Here is a 27,441-nt window from a genome sequence, read left to right on the forward strand (position 1 = left end):
CCAAAGTGTTGCAAGGTGGCCTCCAGCCAATCCCACCACACTGAATTAAACGCTTTTATCGCGTCCATCAAGGCCACGACACAATCCAACGCACCCCCTCTAGTCTTATCTAGCATGTGGTGTAATCTGCACAGGTTCCAGGACATTTTTCTACCCGGAACATATCCAGTCTGGTCTGGATGTAGGAGTGTGCTAATCACCGTATGCAGCCTATTTGCCAGGAGCGCTGTGAGAAGCTTGCATTCCTGATTAATCATTGAAAGTGGGCTGTAGGAGCCACACTCTAGTAGTGGCTTATTAGGCTTAAGTATTGGTATAATAATGGACTCTCTTAAGGTATCCGACAACCTACCTCCCTCAAAATCTTCCTCCAACATCTGCAGGAGCTCAGACACAAGCACTCGCTCTTATTGCTTATAAATTCTGCCGGGAGGCAATCCGCACCCGGTGTCTTACCCACAGGCAGTGAACGCACAGTCTCAAATCAATTCCTCCACGGTGAGCGGGACATCCAGCAGTCAGCCTGTTCTCGTTCTAAACAGGGCAGCCTGTTCTGCGACAGGGCCTCCTGTATATCGCTTGCGCTGCCCTCCGCATGTGCGCCATATCACTACTGGCAGAACCTGCATTCATACTTAATGGAACTAATAATTTGCCTCCTCCCCTCTGTTCTGCACAACCAAGCCAGTACCTACCCAGGCTTTGTCCCCTCCTTCATTAAGTTTCTCTGTATAATTGGCATAATCAAACTTTACCAACTGCTCCCAATCTGCCATACATGCCTGCCTCTGCTCAATGAGCTTCCATTCAGTCCACACAGTTAGCTCCATCCCATTTTCCAATTCCGTGATTCCCGATTCCTTAACTGAGATGCTGTTCAAGGTCCCTGTGTGTGCCTCCCATCCTACCAATCGCCTTCCCCCTCATTACTACTTTAGGGGCTTCCCACAGGGTACCTGTACTTTCCACACTTCCCAAATTCAGGGTGAACAACCCCTCAATCTTATCTCCCATGTATGCTTTAAATGGGTCATCTAACAGTGCTTCCGCTCTCAGCTGCCACGTCGTGATCAGTGGACTCCTCCTGGTTCCCTGCCAAGTTACCTCCAAGGGTGCATGGTCTGAGAGCTCTCTGACTTTGTATTCTGCTCTGACAAATTCACCCATGGTTTTCGAACCTGTGAACATGTAATCATTACGTGTGTACACCCCGTGCTGACTAGAGTGATAAGAGTACCCCCTTTTGACCCGGTGCAGCAGCCTCCAAATATCAACTAAATACAGCTTCCTTAGCAGGGTTCCCAGTGTTTTTGACGGAGGAGCCGGCTTGCCATGTTTATTATCCGACCTATCCAACCCAGGGCCAAGAGTTCAAGTAAAATCATCCCCCATACCCACGAGGCATGCCAGTCTAGTGTACAGGGACCTGAAAAAGGACGTGGTTTCATGGTTTGGCCCGTGCGTATTCATCAGACTGATCTCCCGTTGTTCCAGAAACCCATGCACAATGATCATCCTGCCCTCATTGTCCTGCTTAAATTGAATCAGTTTGAAGGGCACCGAAGGGGCCACCCACAGAAGCACACCTCTGGCATAAGCAGAGTAGGCAGACCCATAAATATGTCCCACCCACTTCTTAATAAGCGTAGCTTGCCTAGTCTCCGTGGGATGGGTCTCCTGCAGGAGTGCTATGTGCACTCCCTTGCTTCTCGGGTACGTATGCACCCTATTGCATTTGATGAAGATGTTGAGCCCTCTAACGTTCCAAGAAATAATGTTGGTGTCGCTCATCTAGACATCGCTGCTCCCCACCCAACCCCCGCCCAGGTGTTGCATTTGCCACTCTACAGCCCTCCCTACTTTTACCCAGAAATAGTGCCTCCCAGCCATCCGCCAGCCCCGGTCATTATAGAAACCCCAAACGTATCTCTGTCCAGCAATTCCAACAGTTCCAACCAAACGCAGCCCCAGAGTGTGTAGGGGAGGAATGGTATCATAAGTATGACACTGACACAATGGATACAACATTTATTAAAATTGTTGGGGTTTGAAAAAATCCTACTTTGCCCTATAACTAAGATGTGAGTAGTCTCAACCATTAAATGATAAACAAACGGTCCTTGTGGAGGCCGTCTAATGAAAATGGTCTATGCTAACAAAACCTAATGCCTGCCCGAGCTCTTGTACAAAAAGGTGTATAAAGGAGAAATGTATGCAAAAGAAAAATCAGTGTTCAAAGAATAAATGTGGTTAAACCAGCTCTCCTCCCCACGTTAGACCTTGCGGATTAAAGCGGCCCCTGTAGGCAGGCTGACACATTCTGACTCGGTTTTGAACACAATAAACAGTTCTAAAACATGGATCGTGGTCCGCCTGGACTTCCACGTTAAAGTCTCTTTTTCTTGACTTCTAAATAATGTTTTGACAAAGTTCACGTCGGTCCCCCTATGTCGGGCTCAGACCTCTTAGACCAGGCTTATTACACTTTGGGTCTCCGGCTGTCTGGCTCAGACCACTTCCGGATGTCAAAGTCTTTTGAATGAGTGTGGTTTTCTTTACAGATCAGAGCAGGACCACTTTGATTCAAAGTTTAACTTTCTCACTCCCCTTCCCTATGAGTTGATAATGCTTACTTCGCTTTTGTAGTTCATTCACTTTATCGCTTCAAACAAAGTGCCTTTCACAGAGACTTTCAGGTTGGCTACTTCCTTTCGCCGGACCACTCCGTTACTTAGTATTGCTGATTTCACATTTGTCCTTGCTTCAAAGTTCATTCACAGGTCTGCCTTTCTTCGCATCTCATCCACACACGTGCAGCCTTCACTTGCGATATAATGTTGCTACTTCAAACTTTAGCACACATCGGTCTCTCAGGTCGCTTGCCAACTCCCCCGGCTGTGTGCGTTTTTTTTCTTGTTTTTACGATTTCCAATTCACGAGTCAAGGTTAGTACCACAGGCTTGGCCTCACCTCCCCAACTCTGCCGTTCCCCCGGGAGGGTCGCTGGCGTCCTTGAAAGAAAATGCAGCCTTCTAATGTGGGATCTGGCCTTCTCCACATGTCTTTCACGGTCTGTCGGAGGCAGCGACCTCCAGTAGGGAACTCTTGGTGTTTTTGAGCCACTGCTCTTGTCCCTTGGCCCCTCACTTTGCTCCAGTAGGTTTTCCTTTGTGCCGGAAGTTCTGCTTGTACTTGTGTTCCGCCTTGCTCAGTGTGTCTGAGTTCTGTCTTTTATTCGTGTGAGAGCTAATTGGTAGCATGTGTATGCATTTCGAGTCAAGTGCCTGACTTTGCCTAACCCGATTAGCGGGACATGTCCAGTATGATGTGCAAGAGTTAGTCTTGTTACTCTGACACCCTCTTCCTAGGCCCAGTGTTTGTGTGAAAAGGGGGTGGGGGTGGAGTTGGGACCTGAGAGAATCCTAAAAATAGGATGGGTTGGATAAACAAAATAGGGGGGAAAACCACGTCTCACCATCAGCTACCTCACCCTCTGAAGACCCATCACCCAGGTGATCTTCTCACACTGGTCCACCCCCAGTAACTGGATCCAAATGTGATGGCTGTGTCCTGGCCACCTCGATGTCAAGTCCCCAAGCACTAGCGGGTGAGACATTCTTTGGTTTCTCACAGTAGGCAGTACAATGGAGCGCTAGACAGAGAGACCGAACAAAGCAGCATGCATCTAAAGTGAGCCCCAAACTTGACCCACCCGCAAAACATCCCCAACAACTGCCCAACAATAATCTAGTCATTCAGGCACCGCCTCTTCTCCCACTCAACCAGGTTCCCTCAGCTCCAGTCCCTGGTGCAGTGAGCAGCAGTTGGGTACCAGAGTCTAGTACCTGTAAAAAAATAAAATAAAATAAAAATAAAAGGGAAGGAGGGTTCACAGCTAAAAGTGGTGGTGCCCGTGCCGCAGCTGCTGGGACAGGCCAGTCCCATCCCTGATCCCCTTGTGCAGTCGACCCGCTCTGTCGCCAGTCATAATACATACTCCTTGATGCCTCCTAAATGTCTTTTTATAGCAGAACACACCAACAGCTCCACTGTTTCAGTTCGCTGCATCGGGCCGCCCCAGGAGCGAGGCAACCCCCATCATGACCATCCCTGCACCCGCGCCCTCCGTGGTATCAAAGAAGTAGGAAATTAATCTGGCAAGATAAATAACCATATACTTTAGCCCTGCACATCGTAGCCACTCCTTCGTGCGGCCAAACGCCACCCTCTGCTTCTGCACTCTAAGCGGGTAGTCTGGGTAAACCGCAGATTTAGTAGACCCCCCTCTCCATGATCCGTCCTCGCCTTCAGAATGCCAGGTTTGTTTCCCTGTCTTTGTAATTTCGAATACTTGCAATCACTGGCCTCAGGGGCGCTCTGGGCGGGGGCCTTCTAGTTAGGGACCAGTGGGCATGCTCCACTGTGAAACCTTGTGACAGGACTCCCGGTCCCACCACCTGCAGCAACATATTTTCTATGTGAGGTGTGGAGTCAGTGCTCTCCACCCCCTGCACGAGACTCAGTAGACGCACGTTTTTCCGTTGTGCCCTTCCCTCTGTGTCCTTGGCTCGATTTTCCAAAGCGGTCACCTTCATTGTTAATTCTCTTACTTGTGTCAGGTCGTTGATGATATTCTGCTTGTTGTCATCTGCTTGGGTCTCCACCATCCGCACTCTATCGGCGAGCTCCCAGATATCATGCTGCAGAAGACAAACATCTATTATGACCTCCTCTCGATTTTCCTTTCTAACGTTGTCTGGAGCACTGCAATTGCTTTCTGAATCTGATTCTCTTCTGTATGCACTGCCGGAGGTGAAAACGGCTGCACGGCGGTGCCCTCATCCAGGGGTGCACCGCTTTCCTACCCCTTGTGCGGGTAGGCGTCCATCTTGGTCTGTGTAGGCTTCCCCTTGTGTGGCCTGCCCGGCAAGTGTGCAGTGTTGCGCCCACAGGGGGCAACAACTAGCGGAAACTGTGCACTTGTTATTCCCACTGCTCTTCAGTTCTCCACAGTCTGAACGCAATACCCAACTGGCTGCGAGTGTCTTCCGCTAGACTGGATAATGCCAGGTGGCATGCCGCTTCTTGCCTGAATGCCTGCCCTGCAGGGGCCCGCCAAGCAAAACTAGTTTCATGTGCGTTGATCGTTCATCTTGTCTGGGGATTGCCAAATCACTCCGATGCCCCTCCTATGGACCATAATCTGGTCGCGGCTGGCAGAGTTCTGCAGCCTATCAGGAGGTGGCAACCAATGGGCCGGATGCCAGTCGCTCCGCATCAGGTCGGAAGAGAGCCAACAGGTGTAGCCTCAGAGGCGCCTGTGCCCCATCTCTCACAGCAATTGAGAAACTAGTCTGAAGTAGGTATGCAATCATTCAGTCCTGTGCTGAGGGCTCCTTCATTCTGCTCTCAGGGTACCTCACAGCCCCCCAGTCAGAAGCAACTGCAGGTTATTAAAACATATAGGGACTCCAATAGAAGCTATGCCACACTGCAGAGAGGCAGGGAGTCTGAGCGCCAGCTGCCTGTGCCGCACAGCAACTCTGCAGAAAGAGGGCAGCCTGGATGTGCACACCAGGATTCTCAAGTGCACCCCTCACTTACAGAGGACGGGGGCTGTAGATTGGGCTATCACGCCCGCACTCTGGGGTGATTCCAATCGCTCTCCTCATGCAGGGCCCTGGAGTCCTCACCAGCTTTAGCACAAATCAAGTCCAAGGCCCTCTCTGTGGGTGAGGGGCTGCGAGTTCATACAGCGCAGCCCAGTTCCAATGCTCGCGGGCACCAGCCTGCTTGTCGGACGTTTCCTCCACCAAGTAACCTCCACCACAGGGCAGAGCCCCGCAGCCACCCTCCTCAGGCCCCGGCTTAGCCAGCCCCCGCAACGGGCTATCTGCCGGCGATCCTCTGTCTAAGTTCGTGACAGCCACGATATCCCGGCTCCTCACCTCCAGCCGGCTTCAGACTGCCTCTCCCCATTGTCCTCTCAGCAGACGCTCCGAGACAGGCGGCCACTGCGCTGCGCTCTCCGGTTGACCCTGTCACAGTGAGCAGCACACCTCGGTGCCAGCCCCCAGTCATGCTCCTACACCCCCGATGCCTCCAAGTTTCACCACTGCCAGGCAGCTGGGGCCATCTTAGCAAGTCGCTGCTCTGCTTCGGGTTGCCATGCTCAGTCTCTCCTCACTCTTCTGAGCCCGCAATAATTCCTGCAGGTTCTCGTGACAACCAACTCTATTATTGTCCATTTACTGCCTCCTTAAGCTGGTGAAAGACATGTTTGGCGTATCATTATTTCGGATCCGAAGAGAGCCCCCAGTCAGTTCGTCCTCACAGAATTGCTGCTCGCCCTGCCTTGTCCCCTCTCCTTCTCTCCTCACATTGTGGACCTTGCCAAGAAGGCCCTCTATCAACTGCACCTCCTCAGATGCATTCTCTCTTTTCTCACCTTCCCCCAGGAACTCATTCTCCTCTCTAGGCTTGACTATTGCAACAGCCTCTTCCCTCAATCTTCCTTTAGCCTCCATTCGCCCCCTTCAACTAACCCAGGACAGGACCGCAAGACTTATCCTTGGCCTAAAACCCATGGACTGCATCTCTCCAGCCCGGATGTCTCTCCACTGGCTCCCGGTTGCTGCTAGTATCAAGCATCATTCACAAGGCTGTCTGGGGCCTTGGAACCTGCTACATTCAACTCTTTCTTCCTAAATAACTCCCTGCTAGAGAACTTCAGTCTGCTAGCTGCAACTCTCTGCAGATCAGACGCTTTTCTAAGCAGAGAGTGGGGTGGGTGGGTAGATCTCTCTCCTCCGGAATGGTCTCTCTGCCCCTCTGAGGCTTTTGCCGGATCTCCTTGAGTTTCTTCTTTAGATTTTGGAAGCTCCTCAAGATCTTCCTGTTCTCTTCCTTCCCTCTCCCCCTCCCCTGCTAACTCCTCCCTCTGCCGCAGTGACTGGCTGCCTGGTTCCCTATGAGTTCTACAGGGCTCCTGCCCCCCAGAGCCCCAACCCCCACACAGTCCACCCCCTTCCTCGCACTTGGCATGTGGACCCTCACCACTGCATTCCCTGGCACTTGCCCTCCTGACCTTCCCTAGCATTTGCACCTGCTCCTCTTTACCATTCTTTTCCCTGCCCTCCCTAGCACTTTGCTTTTTTTGCGCACATTGCCTCTCCCCCCACCCTCATGCATCGCACTGCTTTTCTGCATGGTCACAAGGCCTAGTAGGACCGTTTTTGTATCTTTATCCCTTGTTTCCCCCTCCATTTTTTTGTTTTGTGGCGCCTTGAAACCCCATTTGTTGTATAGCTGCCTTACAAGAATCCAATAAAATAAATGTGTGGGGTCACAAAGGAAATGTAAGCTTTGATAATTTCAAATTTGAAAGTTGCAAACTGCAGCAGTGGTTAACGTTAATTAGAAGAAATGCAGTTATGAAAGCATGCAATATAGCTAGTTGAAAGGTTGCTTGATTTAAATATACTTCATATGTTCTTGACTAATTTATCTTTTAAATTGACGCATGCCTCAGGTCTGTCTTCTCCTCTCCCCTTAGTTGTCTACCTGCCAGCGATTCATTTCGCAGCGATGTTGGAAAGATGGTTGAAAATTCAATTGCTCCGTTGATTTACAGTGTTGTTGACCGAGCAGACAAACAGGTAGATATTGGTTGCTTTGTGTTGAGTATAATTACATGGAACACTTTGCAAACGATGTACAGTTATTTCAGCTTCTTCAGTCAGAGCCAACATTGGAATGAAGAATTACAGAATTTAGCAAAAACTGAACCTTATTATCTGTATATTTCAATATTGTCCTGTTTGCCCTAATCCATAATGCTTCAACCTGAGCTGACTGTAAGCATCGTAAGACATATGCCTTTAATATGTAGATCTACATCTTCAAATAGTGGTCTCGTTTTGACCAAAGGGTGTATATGTATATTCATTTAGGGTGGCAGGAAGGAGGAAGGCGTTTGTGTACCCCACAAAGTCTTGGGGATCTGGATGGCCGGAAACCTTTTTTGGGGCCGTAACACTCTGCCCCCTTCACCCGCATGGTTGCACTCAAAGGGTAAAGCTTCTGATTCTAGGAATGATCCAGAAACTTGGAACCAACATCGTGTGATGTGTCAGGCAATCCTTCTTGAACAGGTCTCAGGTGACTTGCAACACTTTCTCACAGGATGCCATGACTGGCCTGATTCTGCAGTACTTGCAACGCTCCTTGAATGTGTGTGTGGTAAATTGTATGTGCATTGAATGCAATTTAGCTCATGTAGGTTCATACCTCCTGTTTTCTTTTGTTGTTTTTTTAAAACATTGTTATTTTGAGTACTGCAGAATCATAGGTCTAGTTTTGAAAAGCAACAAAGTCCTCTTCATAGAAGTTTTAAAATGAGAAGAAATGTAACAGTTGTGAATCAAGTAGATAGTTGCATTCAATCGGGGGGACACCATCTGAGGTTGTTCGGGTGTTCTGAGACAGAGGTACATTTTGAGACTATTAGTCCATATATACATTTTTAACAATTGTTGAAACTTTAGATGATATGCAACAGTGACACCAAGGATGAGAGTTCCACAGATGATTAAGAAGAACCACATGCAAGTGGTGAGATTTAGCAGGTCTGCTCACACATGCAAAGAATCTAACAAATGTTGAGAATCTAAAATGTTTGCAAATGTTTGAGGATGCACATTGGCTTTGTGTGAATCCAGTATCCGTGAGTACGAGTCTAACCAACCGTTATTATGTGAGCTAAGTGAACAGATACCGTGAGGATGGTGAATGCTGTCTGAGGAAGAACAAAACCAAATGCTGGAATGAGTATTGATCAACTCCCAGAGATAGGTAAAATGCAGTGAAGGAGGCAGAATTAATGGAGTAGCTACTAATCTCTTCAATATTCACAGGAATCGATCTCGGAGTAAAGGATGTACGGTGAGGCAGAATGGAGGACTAGAAAAGGAGAGGCTTATATACAAGAGGATGCTTGTGGCTGGAGGAAGGACACAGAGATGGCAGTGCTCTCATGAAAACAATGGGTGGCAGAAAACAGCGAGAATTGAGAAACCTTGAAAATCACTAGACCTAAAGAAGCCTAGAAAAGCACTTCTTTCAGAAGTGTTGAGAAAGCTGCAGAAGCTCCTGCCCCGTAAGTGTTTCAGAGAACTGTGAGAAACTGGAAGAGTTTCTCCCAGGCTATTCCTGGGGATCTTTTGTTTAGGTGGCCACGGAAGGGCCATCACTCTAGGATCCCAACCCTGGGGGCGGACGAGCGAGAGTGGATCACCTGGGCAGGGGGTCCTTGGGGACTATGGGAGACAAGCCCTCAGACGAGAAATGGTATTCCTCCCACTCTGATACACTCCTACCCAACATCCCCTCAGTGGTGATGGGATATTGTCAGCAGAGTCCCATCGTATCTTAGTACCTTTCTGTAAGAAAAAAGAGAAAACCAGGGAAATGAAAACCCAATAGAAAATCCATTCCCCCATCACAATACATTTACCCCCTTCACCCTGACGAAAACCTACATGGTTTTTCCATGATCTCCAGGAAAACCTATAACTCCTACAGTCCCTACTGCCATTGTAGAAGTCCAACTATTGGGAAGAAGAGGCAGATGGGAGTCAAGAGGATTACCTATAGGAATCAATGGGCAATGGATTTCTATGGACAGTCTCCATGTTGTCCCGATAATGAGGTCAGGCAGAATCACGCAGGGAGGGACAACTGCTCACACCTTACTCAAATCAACTCTTTAAAAGAGTATAAAAGGTCAAACACCCAAGCACGCTCTGAGCAAGCTGGGAATCCTAAAGGAACCGTGAAGGCCAGAAGGAGAAGTACACAGCTGTAAGAACCTTGGGAAGCCAGAATGGGGACGGACTGCCAAGACACTGAAGCCTCTAATTACAAAGGGGGTTACAGTGTGGCAGGGGAGCCGTGCCCCAGGGAACCAAAACTCCAGCTACACTTTGCTGATAGTGTTTAAATCAGTGATTGCTCCCTGGTTGAGTTCCAGAAACCCATGTTGTTGAATGGCAGGTGCTGGGACCCTGACCTTAAATGAATCCCCATTGAGGACCCGCTAACACTTCATCACTTGGGGTAAAAGATGGAGACCCTATGACTCGAGGGAAACTAAGGCGGGATAACCTGTGTAAGGAAGGCATGGTATCAACAGTACGACACACAAGTGACCACAGTTCAAGGATGTTTATTGAACTTTCACAAGGTTGTGATGAATGCCTATCTAAACCTAAATCTACAGGTGGGAGTAAGCTACAACCGCAAATAATAATGCAGTCCTAGTGGATTCTTTTAAAAATAAAAGGGCCTATACTAAAAAAAAAAAATTGCCAATCCTTACCGCTTATTTACAAATGGTGTGGGGTAGTGTTCATGAAAAAAGCGGTGTTAACAAAATTATATGTCGGGATGTTTGCCCGTGGCCCACCCTTCCCCACGTTTTCAGCACAGGGAAAGGCGGATCACTCGAGCAAAGTGCACACTCTGGCTTCTGTGGCACGAGGATACAGTTCCATTACCAGCATCAGGACCTTCTGTGTCCAAGTCTCTTTATTTCTTAAGTCTCTTTATTCAAAGGGCCTGATGTACAAAAACAAGATGCAAAAGTTGTTTTCCTTTCACAAGTATTACATTTGGGTGTTCACTCTGTATCCCCCTCAGCCGGGCTCAGATCCTCTTTCTTTTACCCAATAAGCCTCCCTCAGCTGGGCTCGGACCAATTGCAATGTACTATAAACCATCGAAGAATTTCGAATCTGCACAGGGCCACTTCGATCTCAAGATTCCCTTTTCTTAGACTTCGTATCAGTTGGATACCTAACAGTCTTTTGAATGAGCACCCACGTGGCGCCAGACCACTTTGTCTGCGGTATCTTTTCTTGGCCTCCCAAAGTTCAGTCACTCCTTTGGTGCCAATTATATTCGCTTCGCTTGTGGCATACGTCTCACACACTGTTCTCTTTAGATATCTTCATAGAATGTTGCCGCTTGCAACCTTGATTCAAAGCACAGGCTGGTTTGGTATCGGTCTCTCTGAGTTTTTACTGGGGCTGCTTTGTCATAGGAGCCAAGGACAGTACCACAGCGACAATCGCTCCTCCCCACCTTGGTTATAGACGCGGGAGAACCCCCAGTACCTCCGACACACTGTGCAGGTTTGATCAGCTTTAGTTCCTAGTCTTCGGTTTCTTACTTTCCAAGGTTTGCAAAAGTAACAGTCTTTAAAGGTCCGGGGCAGTTCCCTCCTTGCAACCCTCTCCAGTTTCGGCATCTTTCTCCTCTTATTAAACTGCCATCTTGGAACTGCTGTTTCCTTGTGTGCTTTGCTTTTCTCGGTGTGCTTTCGTGCTCCGCCTTTTATCTGTGTGGAGAAGTGTGATGGAGGTCAGGTGTGTGTAATGATCCATAATTGCCTGACCTTCTCTGACCATTGTATTGGGACATGCCGGGTGTACGGCTCTGGTGTTAGTCCGTTGTTGGTCACGGTATCTGTCTGTGAGAAAGTGTTTGCGCCTGGAAAGGGAGGGGGTGAGTTCCTAGGTATCCTACCTGGGAGGATGGGGAAAAGGTGTTACAGGGAAGGGGATACCACGTCTCACCATCCGGTGTCCCACTTCCACTCCCCAAAGACCTCTCATCCAGGAGATCCTCCCGTACTGGTCCACCCCCAGGAACTGGATCCAAAAGCGATGGCTGTGTCATGGCCACCTGGTTGACAGATTCCCGAGGACTAGCAGGTGAGACACCTTCATGTTTCACACACCTGTTGTGTCAAGAACTTTCTGTAAATCCTAAAAGTGCCTGTACCTGGCAAAGTGGGAACAAAACTTTGAATGTGCATTCTGGGACTTGTAGTGCAAAGCTGTGAGACAGAGTGGTCCTGCACCGCATGTGTGCCCAATCAAAGGTCTAAGGTATCCAGCTGAGAAGTAGCAGAAGTGAAAGGTAGAGTTGTAAAGAATTGTAAATCGAAGTGGTCCTGCGATGGGTCAAGCTAAATACTGCGCACAGTCAAAAGTCTTTGATTCTGGTGTCAAAAGGGGATCTGAGCCCGGAAGAGGGGGATCCATGGTCCGAGCCCGAAGGAGGGAGACCAATCGTGAACTTATGAATGTGAGAATTTTGAAAAAGGAAAGCAACGTTTGTTTTATTTGTTACATCGGACCCTCTGTAGCAAGACTTTGCATGGCAAAGAGACTTTGGCACAGAAGGTCCTGATACTGAGATATTGAACGGTACGAGTAACAAAAGGAACTACAAGTACCAGCACTGGGAAAGAAGGTAATACTGTGTGTTTTGACAAGTGAAGTGAACTTCTGTTTCAAGGCGGCGGAAGCCTTTATTCTCACAAAGGATGTCTGCGTTTTGACAAACAAAGTGAACTTTGTTTCAAGGCGGAGGAAGCCTGTGTTTTGAAAAGAGAAGTTTCTTTTGAGAATCCTTTTTGTTTCTTAAAGACTTTCCCAGAGTGGTGTGTGCTGAGGAAGCCAAGAGTATGCACGAGGCTCGAGCATGCTGTCTTGTCCCGTGCTGAAAGCATGGGGAAGGGTGGCTAACTGCTCAAATGTCTTTACATATTGGTTCTTGAACACTTTTTCTTTTTTGCATATACTACTGTCCCACACCATTTTGTATTTAGAAATAAGGATTGGCAATAGGTAGAATAGCATATTAGCATGGGCCCTTTTATTTCGACTGTTATTATTATTATTGGATGGTTGTGGCTTGCTCCCATCCTTACATTTTAGGTTCAGATAGTCACCGGACAAGCAAAAAAATTCTAAAGTTAGAAAGAATCGTTATCCATGAAGAAAGCGAGACCAAAGATGTTGTTTTGGCAACTTATGGACTGATATAAGGTGCATACAGCTTTTGGGACTGCCTAATTATGTCCCCATGGCGATACTGCGCCTAAAACCTGGGATAATGTCCCTTAAGGCCATTTTCCTGAAAAAAAAGAGCAACTATGTACATTCAAATGTTCAGTGGGCCCACCAACCCTTTGCGTCAGAGCTTAGGCAATGCCGAGAGCAGGCTCGAAGCAAAGTCTAGCTTCATTAGGAATATGAAAGTCCTCTTTAAAGGCATAGGGTGGACTCCCAATTGGGGGGGGGGATTATTTCCTTGATCTTAGGTATTCATTAGTAAAACGTTTGGAGCTGTGGGACTGGAATGGAAACTTCTCCCACTTAAGTACACTAAAAAGTTTTTCCTTTGTGCCTGACGTGTTCTAAACATACCAGAAGGCCCAGCCATATTTGGACAAATGCCCTTCTGCAGACCTGCAACGATTTATCCTTCTGTTGCGCATAAATCGCATGCCCGGCTTGAGTGTCATGGGTCCTTCGCTGTTACTGAGCGAACGGGACAGATTCTGTCATATCTGCTGTAATAAAACAAAGAGGGAATCACTTATACACGTTATGACAGAATGCCCAAATATGGGTACTCTATATTTGAGCCAATCGGGCAAATAACGTGCACCATCTAGAGTCTATCTAGGATCCCCTTTTTTGGAAGCGTTGGCTTAACACCAACAGGTGGTTCCATATGGCCTTATGAGTTTGGAAGGCTGTAGCTAAGCTATTAACTCCCGCACAGGCCAATGGGCCCAGTACTTAACTGGTGGATGTTAGTAGGTGACTCGGTGAGAAAATGGGGATGGGGAATGACAATAGCCTGCAAAGGCTTAGGAAAGGGAAGGCTAATTATGAAAGAGAAAAGGGGGATACTGTGTCTCACCAAAGGTACCTCACCTCCTCTCTCAGGTAGTCCTCTCTCGCACATCCACCACAGGGTCAGGATCTAGTTGCTTCAGATTTTCCCATGTCACCTGGGTGGAGGCATTGTCAGGGCAAGGTGTGAGGATATCCTCTGATTCCTCACAGCATGCAACTTCATGACTATGTCCCTCGGGGAGACACTTACATCAGTTCTAAGTGGAATATACCTGTGTACCCTAACCAGCAGAATGCTAGCTTTCTGGGATTCAGGATCTGTATGTGCCAATAGCGGTTACATTCATGTCACAATGTTAGACTCTCCTGTTTCCTCCACCAGTCCTTTTTGACACATGTTTTTGCATCTGTGGCGATTTTCCAGATCTGGATACATGCAAGCCCTAGGTCCCATGCTGATTGGCTTTCTACAAGGCGGTCATCTGCCTCTTCTATATTCTATTCCAACTCTTCGATGGCCTTCTCATTGTGTATATTCTTGCACCAATAAATTATAGTTCCTGGTTAATTTCTCTCATAGTTGCATTGATTAACTGGGTAGATGGCTGAAGTTCTTCTGAAAACCTGCAGCCTATAACCTCACAAGGTTGTGATACAACTTGTTTCGAAAGTGCAATGCCCAGGCGTGGGTCCCGTTCCTGCTGGGCCGAGAGAGAGACCCAGGCTACTCCTCATTGATGCCCAATGAGGCCGAAACATGTCTGGGGATGCTTGTGGTCTCGTGCAGAAAAGATGTAACCCAGCAGTTCGGGCTGGACTTCCTCTTCCGGGGTGGCACAAAGCCTGATTTGCATGTAGTCTTCACCCTTTTTGTAATGGCTTAGCAGACGAAGAACGATGGTCTGGAGGGTTGCCAGAGCAATGCCAGAGGTTGTGATTTATTCGAAACATTCCAGCCATCACATCTTTTGTTTTGCTTGTATCATTCATTATAACTTTATTTGGCATTAAGCCATCAAAGTTGCACATAAAATATAATACAAATAAGACATCACAAAAAAATTTCACAGGAATAGCCAATCAAATTAGATGCAACGTTAAATTAGGGATAGCCTAAATAGCGCTCAGTTGAATCACATAAATGGCAAGATAAAAGGCTACAGCTGCTCATAATAGAGCACAATAATAACCTGATGCTGTTAATGAACCATATATGTTATGAATCTGGGTTGAGGGATAAGGGCCTGTTTTCACCCGAGGGCACAGTCCGCTGCAACTTAATACACAGGGCAAAGAGCTTAACTCTGTTAAGCTATTTGGTAATGAATGATGGAAATGGGTTGAAAGCCCGAGATCCAAATGTTCGAGGTAGTTTATTTTTCAGAAATAACCTTCAGTCTTTTCTCCCCTGAACATTTCCAACTTTGCCCAAACCCACACCCCCACCACCCTACTTACCTTGCGGCTGCTGACGTGCAGTGTCCCTGTGACGCCTGTTCGCTTTCACTTCCGTGATCGGGTACCAGCGCTGAGGGGTCCGGTCCTTTCCTTTTTTTTTTTTTTTTTTGGGGGGCGGGGGCTCACAGTATAGTGACACCACCCGCAACCCTTAGCACCGCATGGGTGATTTGGTCGAAATTTTCAGCCGTTCCGAATTTTTGAACAGCTGAAATTCGGCCAAATCACCCATTCGGTCTAACAAACGCTGTCATTTTGGATGATTCCATGGATGATATCTCATGTTGACATTTAAAAGGACCTTGACTAGCCCCGGGTTCTAAAGTCAATTCTGATAGAATCAAGTTCATTGTCTCCTTGATGATGAATCCTGGTGTAGCATGTAATTTGCTCCCGAGTTATACATATACACAACCCCTCACTACACGGATCCAGTGAATTCATCGGGCTTGTGGCAGTTTGTGGTCTGTTTTACGATCTTGTGAAGATATAACAACCCCCCTGCCCAAGATGCTGTTGGCATGCTATTATTGGCAATTAACACAGAAGTGGGGCAGCCCGTCCTACTCATTGCCTAACCTAGCATAGTATTTGCCCTGGATACTGACTACTTTAGGGCCAGGACGCTGTGACAGTAAGGATGAAGCAGAACAATGAGTATTCCCGCTGAGATCACATTTGTTTAAATCTGTTTTAAGCAGTGCCTTGCCACCAGTTGAGGCAATTACTGAATCGGTACTTGCTACAGTCTCATTAGTAAGCCCCCTGTGACCCTGAGTGGCACTAGTGATGATGAAGACTTTTTAACGAATGTAGGTGTGCCAACTTCCAGGGGTGCATCAAAGACCTTCCTTTCATTCAGTTTACCATTCTGTGCCCCCCCCCCCCTTAAAGGATAGTTCCGGGACTTTTTTTTTATTGTCCCTACGGGTCGGCCATGTGTTTGTAAGCATAAATCGGTAGATCGTAGGAAACTTTCCTATGGACCTTACCCGACTTTTCGCCCATTATCGCACTCGAAATCAGCCTCCATTTTGTGATAATCCTATCATTCCGCCGCATCGACCTGGCTCACCTGCCTTTGCGGCACTAAATCAAATCCCCCGCCCCTGAGCCTGACATCAGCAGACGCGTACTGCCCATTTCAAGCACGTCTCGTGTCAACAATCGCTGCGCCTCAGCTATTGACGTGTTGCCATGGAAATGGCAGGACGCCTCTTTCCCCAATAAGTATAAACAGACCGTTTCACAACATACAGCAGCAGATTTTCGATTCCATTCCTCTCTCTGTGTTACTTTGAGTATTCTGTGACTCGTTTCAGTGCTCTGGTCAGCTACCTTCGCCGCTTGTAGCCCGTGTGAACACCTGTACCATCTCTGTAAATTATTTTACTATCTTTACCGCACAATGGCCACAATAATGCCGTATATGTACGAGCCCGAGTACACCGAGGAGGAACTACTGGAAAGGCAAGCACGCGAAAACGATGGGGATTCGGACGGCAGTTGGGAGGACCAGTCAACGGATGAAGAGCCTGGACCATGTCGCATGGACGGCGTCTCCACCTGGTGCACGTGCAATCGGTGCGAGCTAATGCCAACTGAGGAGGAGAACTGCTGCTGCCGTGAAAATTCCGGGTGCTTGGCCTACATTTCGGAAAGCGAGCAAAGTCTGCAGGAAGGCGAGCAAAGTCCGCAATGCATCACCGAGCTGCCAGAGTTCAGGGAAGCCTGCCTCTCACGGACAGTGTTGAGGATGATGATGGTGCTTATGCACGAACTTCGTGGCACTGTTCGTCCGCGTAATCCGAGTAACGAGTAAGTATACTCTGTTTGTGATGTCAGTGATGCCACCACTATTTCATGGTCGTCTCCCACATATAAAATTACATTTACATATCATTCAAACGCATGTAAATTTGTTCCATATAGTGCATTTTCTAGATATAATTTTTTTCTAAGAAAAATGACATGTGTTACCTGAATCGACATTGATAAGAAAGTTTGGTCAGTTTAATACAGTTTGCATCTTTTTTTTTCACAGGTGGTACAGGCTGGTGGCCTATCGTTGCTTCACTTGGTGGCTTCACGGGAGGCTCGGACACCGCGTTCGGAGAGTAATACCTGCCTGTGCGGTGCTTGCCATTAGACAACATTTCCCCAGTGACAGTGGACAATACCGCGGATTTTCCCTCGATGTGCTGCAACCTCAACTTTACAATGTGTAATGTTTATTATTTATGTTTAATTAAAATCTAAAATAAAGCCCAACATATATTTTAACAATGGTTGTTTTGATTTTTTAAATGAATCTAGTGTATATTCTCCTGGGAGGGTGAGGTATTTATAAACTCACCCCCCTGCCTTCCATGTAGTAGATCCTGCAGCCATCCTCTTACATTCAGTTAGATGGCCTCTCCTTGGTGAGGCCCTGCGGCAAACGGGTCTTGTCTGCACGACCACCGCCCCGATCCACCCCCCCGCCCTATCAAAGGCAGTTCGCACCGGGGTACTTGTGCTGGCAAGTGGAGCTGTCAGGGAGCGATAAAGGCCAAGAGGTGCCAAAGACCATGTACACTTCAAAGTGGTCTATAGAGCATGGGTTGTTGTTCCCATGTCTACCTCCAGACCCCGTGTCTCCTGCCAAGCATCCCCCCTCACGCTGGACGGCCCCCTGCAATCCACATAAGTGTGTCTCCATTCACGAGTCTTCCTGTGTCTTGTCTGCACGACCACCGCCCCGATCCACCCCCCGCCCTATCAAAGGCAGTTCGCACCGGGGTACTTGCGCTGCTGGCAAGTGGAGCTGTCAGGGAGCGATAAAGGCCAAGAGGTGCCAAAGACCATGTACACTTCAAAGTGGTCTATAGAGCATGGGTTGTTGTTCCCATGTCTACCTCCAGACCCCGTGTCTCCTGCCAAGCATCCCCCCTCACGCTGGACGGCCCCCTGCAATCCACATAAGTGTGTCTCCATTCACGAGTCTTCCTGTGTCTTGTCTGCACGACCACCGCCCCGATCCACCCCCCGCCCTATCAAAGGCAGTTCGCACCGGGGTACTTGCGCTGCTGGCAAGTGGAGCTGTCAGGGAGCGATAAAGGCCAAGAGGTGCCAAAGACCATGTACACTTCAAAGTGGTCTATAGAGCATGGGTTTGTTGTTCCCATGTCTACCTCCAGACCCTGTGTCTCCTGCCAAGCATCCCCCCTCACGCTGGACGGCCCACTGCAGACCGCATAATGCCACGACATATACACGTCATTCATTCACAAACACACCCCTGTTTCGAATTCTTTATAACCCACTTCATATTTCTAATGAGAACTTCTTTGCGCTTTGCTAGTCAACCCGTGAAGGTGCTGGTTATCTGTTCTTCGTCTCTGTGAACTTCCGTGACCACTTTGAGCAAACTCGTCAGTTTGCAACCTGTGAACTGCTCCCTGTTCTACGACAAGAAACTACTCTGATCCCTGCATCTAACTGTTTGTTCGTCAAGGTAAGTCCATGTACCATAATCATTTTGCGTCCAATTTTTTAATTTATATCTATTTGCTAGTAGTCATCAAATTGCATCCATGTTTTCTTTTCGTTCACGACAGTACATGCAAGGAACTAGTCACATGTTCTGAGTTTAGTCAAATTACTTTTTCTATTTTTTGAAAGTTATTGAAATACTTATCCGCATGTGAATAACGTGTATAGTTCCAAGAACCAAAACGGACCTTGCATTGAACCTTTTATGTGTCATTTAATGTTTTAACACATTGGTATTCATAGAGAATTGTTGATCTTTACTTTTCAGAACTTTCCATAATGCCTGCCTGTTCCATTGGCGGTTGCCCTTCGAAGACCCATAACAAATCTGAAGGTACTATAATGCATGTTTTCCCTAAGACAATAGATCAGATAAGAGAATGGGTCCGATATTGCGGATATCCATCCTCTGAGATAGAAAGTAGAGTCCTAGAAGTCTTTGCGGACAAGAGGGGTGATCGATACCGCATCTGCAGCAGGCACTTTAGCCCAGACATGTACTCCACATCATTGCTAATAAAGAAGAAAACACCGCGAGCGAGGCGAAAATTGCTCTCAACCGCTATTCCCACTCTATTCGTCCACATCCCTCCACTGGTGAGTCAAGTTTACGTATTTATCTCTCTGCATTGCGGTAGTGTGTAGCATTAGCTAACAATAATTTCCCCATTTATGTATCCACTCAATATGAAGGCGGAAGATTCTCCATCCGTGTCGTTATTGCAGTCATCAGCCACTTCAAGCGCCTATCGGGTAATCTTACTTAGCTATTCTGACACTGACTTGTTTTAGGCATGTAAATCAATAGTTTTAATTGATCGTGTAATTATTTTACCTAATGGTACACCACAGTACTCGTCCTCTAGTCTTTGTTTTCAGTTATAATTATTGTTATCCAAAATAATGCAAGTACTGTCTTTCAGGGAGATGCTGAGGAGTCCAACGCATTGACGACAACCGTAGATGTCACTCAGATGCTCGAGGTACGTTTCCGGACAGTTCCATCGATGGAGATCATCAGATCTTGCATTCTTGTAGCGTGATTGTTACACACAATGTTTCTTTCGTTTTTAGCCATTGGTATGTCCTTCTGTCGTCGCCCTCCTATGTGTCTTCTTTTTTCAATATTGTGTTCATTACTAATGAAAGTCCTATGTTTCAGGGAGTCGATGGAGCATTAGTCCAAGAAGAAGGGGGAGCATGCAGTTACGGGTCGGCGCAACAGCTTGCAGAAGTGTGCACCGCAGTTACAGCATCCCTTGATGTTCTTATGCATTTCGAGGTATGGATACTGACAGATCAATCATGCGAGATCAAATGACGTGATTACATCCGCTATACTTCCTTCTTTATTAACGCAAGTACTATGTTTCAGGGAGCTGACGGAGCTTCTTCAACAAGAACATCACCCCTAGTAGTTGATGCAGATCTCTGGGTGGTGACACTTCCAACGATGGAGCAAATCGAATCATATTTAGATATCCATTATTTATTTTAGACAACTGATCATTTGTGCAGGTCTATTTAGATGAGCCGTTGACGCCTGCAGAAAGTTTATGTTCTTTTAAACAAAATAGAAAACCATACTAATGCAATTACTGTGTTTCAGGGAGTTGCTGAAGCGTCATCTTCAATAATATCATCAATGGAAGTCTATGCGGAGCCCGAGGTATGGATCTTGACAGTTCAATCTAACTAGATCAACAATGCGTGAACTATTGTCGTTTGAATGTTCTACACAATGCGTTCATTCGTGTTTTGCTATTGAGATGTACGTATGGGTATTGGTCCCCAAGTACATTTTGTGTTTTCAATATTATTATACATACTAATGAAAGTTCTATGTTTCAGGGAGTCGATGGAGCCTCAGTGAGTGATGGATGTGCTTATCATGAAAATATAGTCGTTGCAGCGCGAGAGGAAGTGGAGACATGCACACACGAGTCGGAGCAACAGCGTCCAGATGTTGAAGTTCGAGGAAAGAAAGTTTCAAAGAAAAGAAAGCAAAAGAAGGTTAGTGTCCTGTTCACTATATTATGTTGTCTTTCACTGTCAATAGTTCAATACTGTAAGTTTTGTTTAAACTGAACATCCCTTTTCTAATCTGTCCTCTAGTTGCGAGTGGGTGTAAGAACTAGATCTACACAGACAGTGAAGCGAACGAGAGATGTTGCTTGTCAAACCTTTTGGCAGGGACTTGAGACTGGAGATGCATCGTGCCAATGGGAAGAATATGAAGTGATTGACAACGGAGCTATACCACCACCAGCCATTGATAGTGAATGTCCTCCTGGTAGTTTGGATGCAGTCGTAGATCAATTCACAGAATCCACACCCGCAAAAAATAAGAGCGCGCGAAAGTTGAAGACATTGTTTTTTTCTCCCATCTCCGGACAAGGAACAGATGTTGCAATGGAAGAGAATGAAGTGGACGACAATGAAACACCATCAATATCACTCAGCATAGCGGAAGACGATATCAGAGATTGTACCTTTCATGCGAGTGACATGTCCTCAACGTTACAGGCCGAACCAGCTGGGATGCAGAGTGACAGTATAAGGAAAGAGGCCAAATTCATTGTATTCGATAGCTGTTTGATGGATATTATTATGATGATGAAATGTGGGCATTGGGTTGGTGGGGAAGTATGTGGGGAGCCATTGATTAATGTGACTCGTGCAATTCGAGGCACTAACCTTAAAATACATGCCACCTGTACACAATATCATCCGTTCGCATGGTCTGCACAACCCATGCTGGGGCAACTGCCAGCAGGCAATCTACTTTGTGCAGCGGCCGCACTTTTTAGTGGTTCAAGTTTTAAAAAGTTACAGTATTTCTTTCAGTTTGTGGGAATCCATTTCATTGCGAAAAGTCAGTTCTACAAATACCAAACCGATTATCTATTTCCAGCCATCAGCGAAGCTTGGAGAATGGAAAAAATGTCAATGGAAAGTACATTCGCGGGCAAACGCTTCAGGCTAGCCGGTGATGGACAGTGCGACAGCCCAGGATTTTCAGCCAAGTACTGCACCTACCACTTTCAGGACATGGAAAGTAAGAAAATTGTGAGTTCGGTGGTCGTGCAGGTGTCACAAAGTACATCCTCAGTGGCCATGGAGAAAGTTGGCTTTGTAGCATCATTGCAAGAACTACAATCGCGGGGAATGGTGATCGACCTGATAGCCACGGACAGACACGTTTCAATTGCCAAGACAATGAGAGAAGAGTACAAAAATATAAATCACCAATTTGACGTATGGCATCTTGCAAAAACAATCAATAAAAAATTGTCGGCTGCAGGAAAAAAAAAAGATATGCAAGGTATTTCACAGTGGTCCAAGTCAATCAGCAACCATCTTTGGTGGAGCTCAAAAACATGTGAAGGGTCGTTGGAAATTCTACTGGAAAAATGGCGGTCAGTAATGTTGCACTGTAGCAACGTACATCGATGGTCGACAAATGAGCATTTCCACAAATGTGAACATGGCCATTTGTCCACAGAGGAGGCACGGAAGAAGAAGTGGTTGATTCCTTCATCACCCACTCACAAGGCCATTGAAAAGATTGTATTTGATAAAACTATAACAAGAGATTTGAGGGGACTCACGGAATTCTGCCACACAGGAGATTTGGAGGTGTTCCACAATATGTGCCTAAAGTACAGGCCCAAAAGATTGCATTTTGGCATGGAAGGCATGATAAATCGGACTCTTCTAGCGGTCTTGGCACATAACCATAATGTTGGCCGTCAACAAAGTAGGACGACCGGAACTTTAGGGACGCTTCGCTACAATAAGGCCTTCACTAAAAGAAGTAAACAATGGGTGATCAAACCAGTGTTTGAGGATATGCAATATGAGTTTATTGAGAGACTTATCGTAGATGTCCTCGATAGGCACATACATGGAGTGGTGAACGAACCTATGCAGGGGACAACTGCATTGCCACCCAACATTGCCTCTGTTCCATGTCCACCTAAAGCAGAGCTCATTGAGAAATACACATCACGGTTTAAATGATTGTAATTTGATTGTCTGTTCTCTCGAGTCTCCTCATGTTGCAGGCCCATTGCAATTAAACCAAACAGTAATATAAATCATTTTTACAAAAATTATAGAATGTTTCCGTATTACAAACACATGGCCGACCCATAGGGACAATAAAAAAAAAGGCACGCAGACAAGATGCCCTTACACTAACTGCAGCTAACTAGAAATGTGTGCTCGCTCAAAGTGAAGGTCAGCTGCTTTGATGTTTTGCTCGGGTGGCGGAACGGCCCACGACCCAATATAAGGTTCTATTGTGATTTGACCTTGACAGGCCGGGACCATCCTGAAAGACTAAGAAAAGATAATGAATAAAATTTCAGAAACGAAACGATGAGCCACGTTCATTAGAAGAAGTAACGTCGGCAAAGAAGGAGTGGTGTTTCGGGTCTGCCCTACACAGAGACACAATGGAAAATGCAAATATAATGTAAGTAACTTTTGATGAGTTTATACCGCAATGTCATTACTATACAGTGGCTTTAAAGACGGGTTCAGTTGTACTTGTTCGTTCTATGTGGCATATTGTTTTCTACCGCGCACTATCTTGAGGAGAAACATCTGCTTTTACTGAAGCACCTCAAAACCTTCCTCTTTGCTTCTGCTTTCTCTCTCCCTCTCCCCTGCTACAACTGGTCCACTGTCTGCGACCTCGGTCCTGGGCCCTTCCACTCTCCACCTGCACTGCCTCCCTGTCAACCCCTGCACTGGGGGACTGTCTCAGTATCCTACAGCCCCCCCTTCCCAGCACTTGTTCTGCACTTACCTTGCACTTGCCACCAGCTGGCCCTATTTATTTATTATTTTATGCTACTTACCTTGTACTCCACTCCCCCCCCCTCCATGCCTCACCACGCCTTTAAACACTTGTGTACACCCAGTAGCGCTGTCCTCGCTATGAAATGAATAATTTTAATAAGGATCTGATGGTGAGACTAATTTCATTTTTTATGTTTTTAGGTACATCATTCACTACTGTCTGTGTCACGAGTACCAGACACCGGCGGACGGCTTCTACAGCCGCAGTTGCTTCTCCGCGTGAACAACGTTACCACCCTGACCATTTTATGGGACGATCGCCAAGTACAAGTATGCCCTTACGCGGTACTAACGGTTAGATGCAACATACCTACCGTTGTGGTGGCCTAGTGCCTCGTTGTTGGAACAGCCATGCGATTATCAGTGCGACCGAAGAGCTTATTTTTATCGTAAACCAACACCCTGTGTACTGCACACGAACATCGCTTCCCTCAAGACGAACTAATTTGGATCGAGAGCAAAGAAAAATGCAAATCGCTGAATATTCTCTAAACATTTGATGTCCAATAAACGTACTTTGCAAAATGTACAATCTTGCCGTTTGCTTTAAACCACGGTTTCACATTCCGAATTGTGGTGCTGTATTGTGAGATGCTCTAAGACCCTGTGTACAGCAAAGGACCATCGCGTTCCTCAATACGAACTTTTTGGAACATGAGCAAATAAAAATGCAAATCGCTGAATATTCTCTAAACATTTGATGTCAAATAAATGTACTTTACCACATTTACAATCTTGCGGTTTGATTTCAAAGTACAGTTTCATATTCCGAATTGTGGTGCGCTGTATTGTGAGCTGATCTGTGTTGATTTCCGGGGTCTGTGTGGAGTCGCGTAGAAGACGCCTGGGCGCGTTTGCCTACGCAGCTCAGTCACGTCACGGATAGAGGCGGGGAATATGAATGTTTTGATAAAGTCTGTTTCAGGGGCGGGGGATTTGATTTAGTGCCGCAAAGGCAGGTGAGCCAGGTCGATGCGGCGGAATGATAGGATTATCACAAAATGGAGGCTGATTTCGAGTGCGATAATGGGCGAAAAGTCGGGTAAGGTCCATAGGAAAGTTTCCTACGATCTACCGATTTATGCTTACAAACACATGGCCGACCCGTAGGGACAATAAAAAAAAAGTCCCGGAACTATCCTTTAAGCGCATCCTTTGCAACTGCTTCTATCAACAATGAAACTAAGTTCTTGAGATTCAAAATGTCAACTAGCACAGTGCTACAGTGGGCTTTGGACCCCCTCCATCAGACTTGTTCACAGGAGAGTAAAGGATCAGGTGGGCCATTATGTGACAAAGAATTGCTGGCTACCCCCAGTGGTGAAGACTGTGTCCCCTTTTCCGCACAACCCCTAGTTTCTAGCTCTGAGATGGCTTCACCCAGCAATGGCCCTCTAGAGGGCCCCTGTAAGCAAAATGTCCTCTTAGTGGGCTTGGTGGGACATGAGATCTCACCCCGAATCGGGCATCTTGAAATGCAATATATTTCCCGTACAGCAAGGTGCAAGATTGTCAGAGGATATTGTGATTACCCTCCGGCTGACAGTAATTGAGGGGGGGGGGGCAGAGCAGCAGGAGTTGCAGAGACTGGAGAATTCAAGTTTGTGATGCAGTTAGGGGATCAAAAGTCACAAATTCATGGCCAATATCCCCCACCATTATAGCCGACCCAGGGGAAGCTTGAACAGCAGCAGGTAGCTGCAACACAAATTCTGAGCCTTCAATAAATGGGCACACGGATGTAGCTTTTCCACCATTAGACAGGGCAGCTGTATTGTGCGCTGCAGATTCCCTCCCCCACGGGTCCAGACTAACGGGTGCCAGATGATCCTAAAAAATGATTAATTTTGCTAATGAGAGAGTAAACTTCTCCCGAGGGCCCACTAGGGTTCACTGGATTAATCAATTGGGAAAAGGATCTGCTCGTGGAATTCTCCTTTTTACCAATAATATTTTCCGTTGTGCCAAAGGAACGTGCGCAGATGCAGAGATCTCCCACATGTCGGAAATATCGTGGGTACCAGATGTTAGCATAACTGGTGGATTCATTAAATGCACTTTCAAGTCCAATCATGTGTCATTTGTAAGTTTCTCAGGGCCAATCCCTCTTGGAGCCACTATTGTAGTGGCTGAGTCAATGATCGCAAATGGGTTTAATTGACCCTGGCTTCGGGTCTCACCTAATTTGCTAAAATGATGTTTGGGAGCTGTTTAACTTGACGTGTACAGTCGAAAAGAACGCCCAAATCCTCTGCCTTGTATTCTTCTTATACTGAATTTCAAGACCGTCGCTCCCCAAACACTCAGTCCCGCTAGGATTTTCCAACAAAAAAACAGTAGATGATGTAAGCAAAGGCTTTCGCACAGTTGGATACCTCCAGCAGCTGCTTACGCTTGGCCAAAGTCTTACAGGAGCTTTCTCCTGCAAAGCTCCGAACAGCCGGAGTCCTTTGCCTGCCTGAGGGCTTCCCCAACAAGGTTGGATGTGAATGGTTTTATGTGAAGGGAGTGACTATCCAAAGAATTACGGCAGGTGAGATCAGGACTTCCTACGTTAGCAGCAGCTCCAAACAGCCCGAGTCCTTTGGATGCCTTTTATCGAAAGTGAGCATGTAGTAGAGAAGCATTCCACTTGCTGCATCATTGCTCCCTTTCCCCCCTCATTTTGCCGCACTGCTATAGAGAGTGATCGGGAAAAGGGAGGACTTAACACCCAGCAGTGGAAAAAAGTTTGTATGAATAATGAACACAAGTACTATGTATCAACAATGTGGTTTCTGCCCCTGCCAAGTGCATTTGTATCAACTGCTTATTGTATTCAGGCTGTCCTCCTCTTTCATGCTCTTAGCCACAGTACTACAGTCACTAGGTCTCAGGTGTGGTTGAAAACATAGACTTGAGGTGCTTGCCTAGGTCTTTATTTACTCGTTCAGTTGAGCACACTCAGAAATGTCTATCCACTTAGTCTAAGGGTGTGCGACTAATGTCGCAACGTCGTCACTGATTTTCTGGAGGGATGCTTCTCTTACGTGGCCAGTGTAAGGAAACCATGGTATCAACAGTAAGACGACAGACACAAGTGATCACACTTCAAGGATATTTATTGACTTTAAAACCGGTTTGAAAAACGCCCATCTAATCCTAAAACTACAGATGGGAGCAAGCTACGACCATCAAATAATAATGCAGGCCTAGTGGTTTCTTGTCAAAATAAAAGGGCCTATACTAATAAACCTATTGCCAATCTCGACCTCTAAATATGAATAGTGTGGGGGATAGTGTTGATGACAAAATAAAGAAGTGTTCAAAAATGATGTCAGGATGTCCAGGCCATTGGCCTCCTTTCCCCACATTATCACCAACGGACAAGATACCCAGGGGCCCTCTTGCCTGGCTGACTGGGTCAGGGAGGAGCAGCAGCCACCGTGGTACCGTCCTTGGCTCCAAGATGAAAGCAGCACCAGAGAGATCAACACAGCGGGTGAGTTGGGGAGACCGATGCAAGACTGTCTGTGTTGAACTCAAGGTTGCAAGCGACAACATTGTATAAAGAACGCAAGAACGAAGATTGGTAACGCGTGTGATGAAAGATACATGGAAAGCTTAATTGCAGATGGATGTTTGAACTTTAACAGAGAAAGATACAATACCAGTAACAAAGTGGCCCGGCACCGTGAGTGTGCTCAATCAAAGGGGTCTGTGAGGTATCCAGCCAAGAAGTGGCAGAAGCAAAAGTAAGATGAGAATGAGAAATTAAGTGAATCAAAATGGTCCTGCAACGGTTTAAGCACAATCCGTAGCACAATCGAAAGTCTTCAATTTTTGATACAAGAGGAAAGTTTAGAAATTGAGATTAGATGATTTA

The 27,441-nt window shown here is 46.6% G+C and overlaps 1 protein-coding gene across 4 annotated transcripts in view; it reads left to right on the plus strand.

Moving 5' to 3' along the window:
- The window catches only part of WDR7 (WD repeat domain 7), a 2,460,073-nt gene that overhangs the window by 298,730 nt on the left and 2,133,902 nt on the right, over nt 1–27,441 (plus strand). For all 4 annotated transcript variants that reach the window (XM_069627029.1, XM_069627030.1, XM_069627031.1 and 1 more), the window contains exon 9: nt 7,556–7,658. In XM_069627029.1, coding sequence (XP_069483130.1) covers nt 7,556–7,658 — 103 coding nt within the window. The remainder of the gene's footprint in view (nt 1–7,555; nt 7,659–27,441) is intronic.

This window comes from Ambystoma mexicanum, chromosome 6p (assembly GCF_040938575.1).
Source record: "Ambystoma mexicanum isolate Mex_15411 chromosome 6p, UKY_AmexF1_1, whole genome shotgun sequence".
NCBI lineage: Eukaryota > Metazoa > Chordata > Amphibia > Caudata > Ambystomatidae > Ambystoma > Ambystoma mexicanum.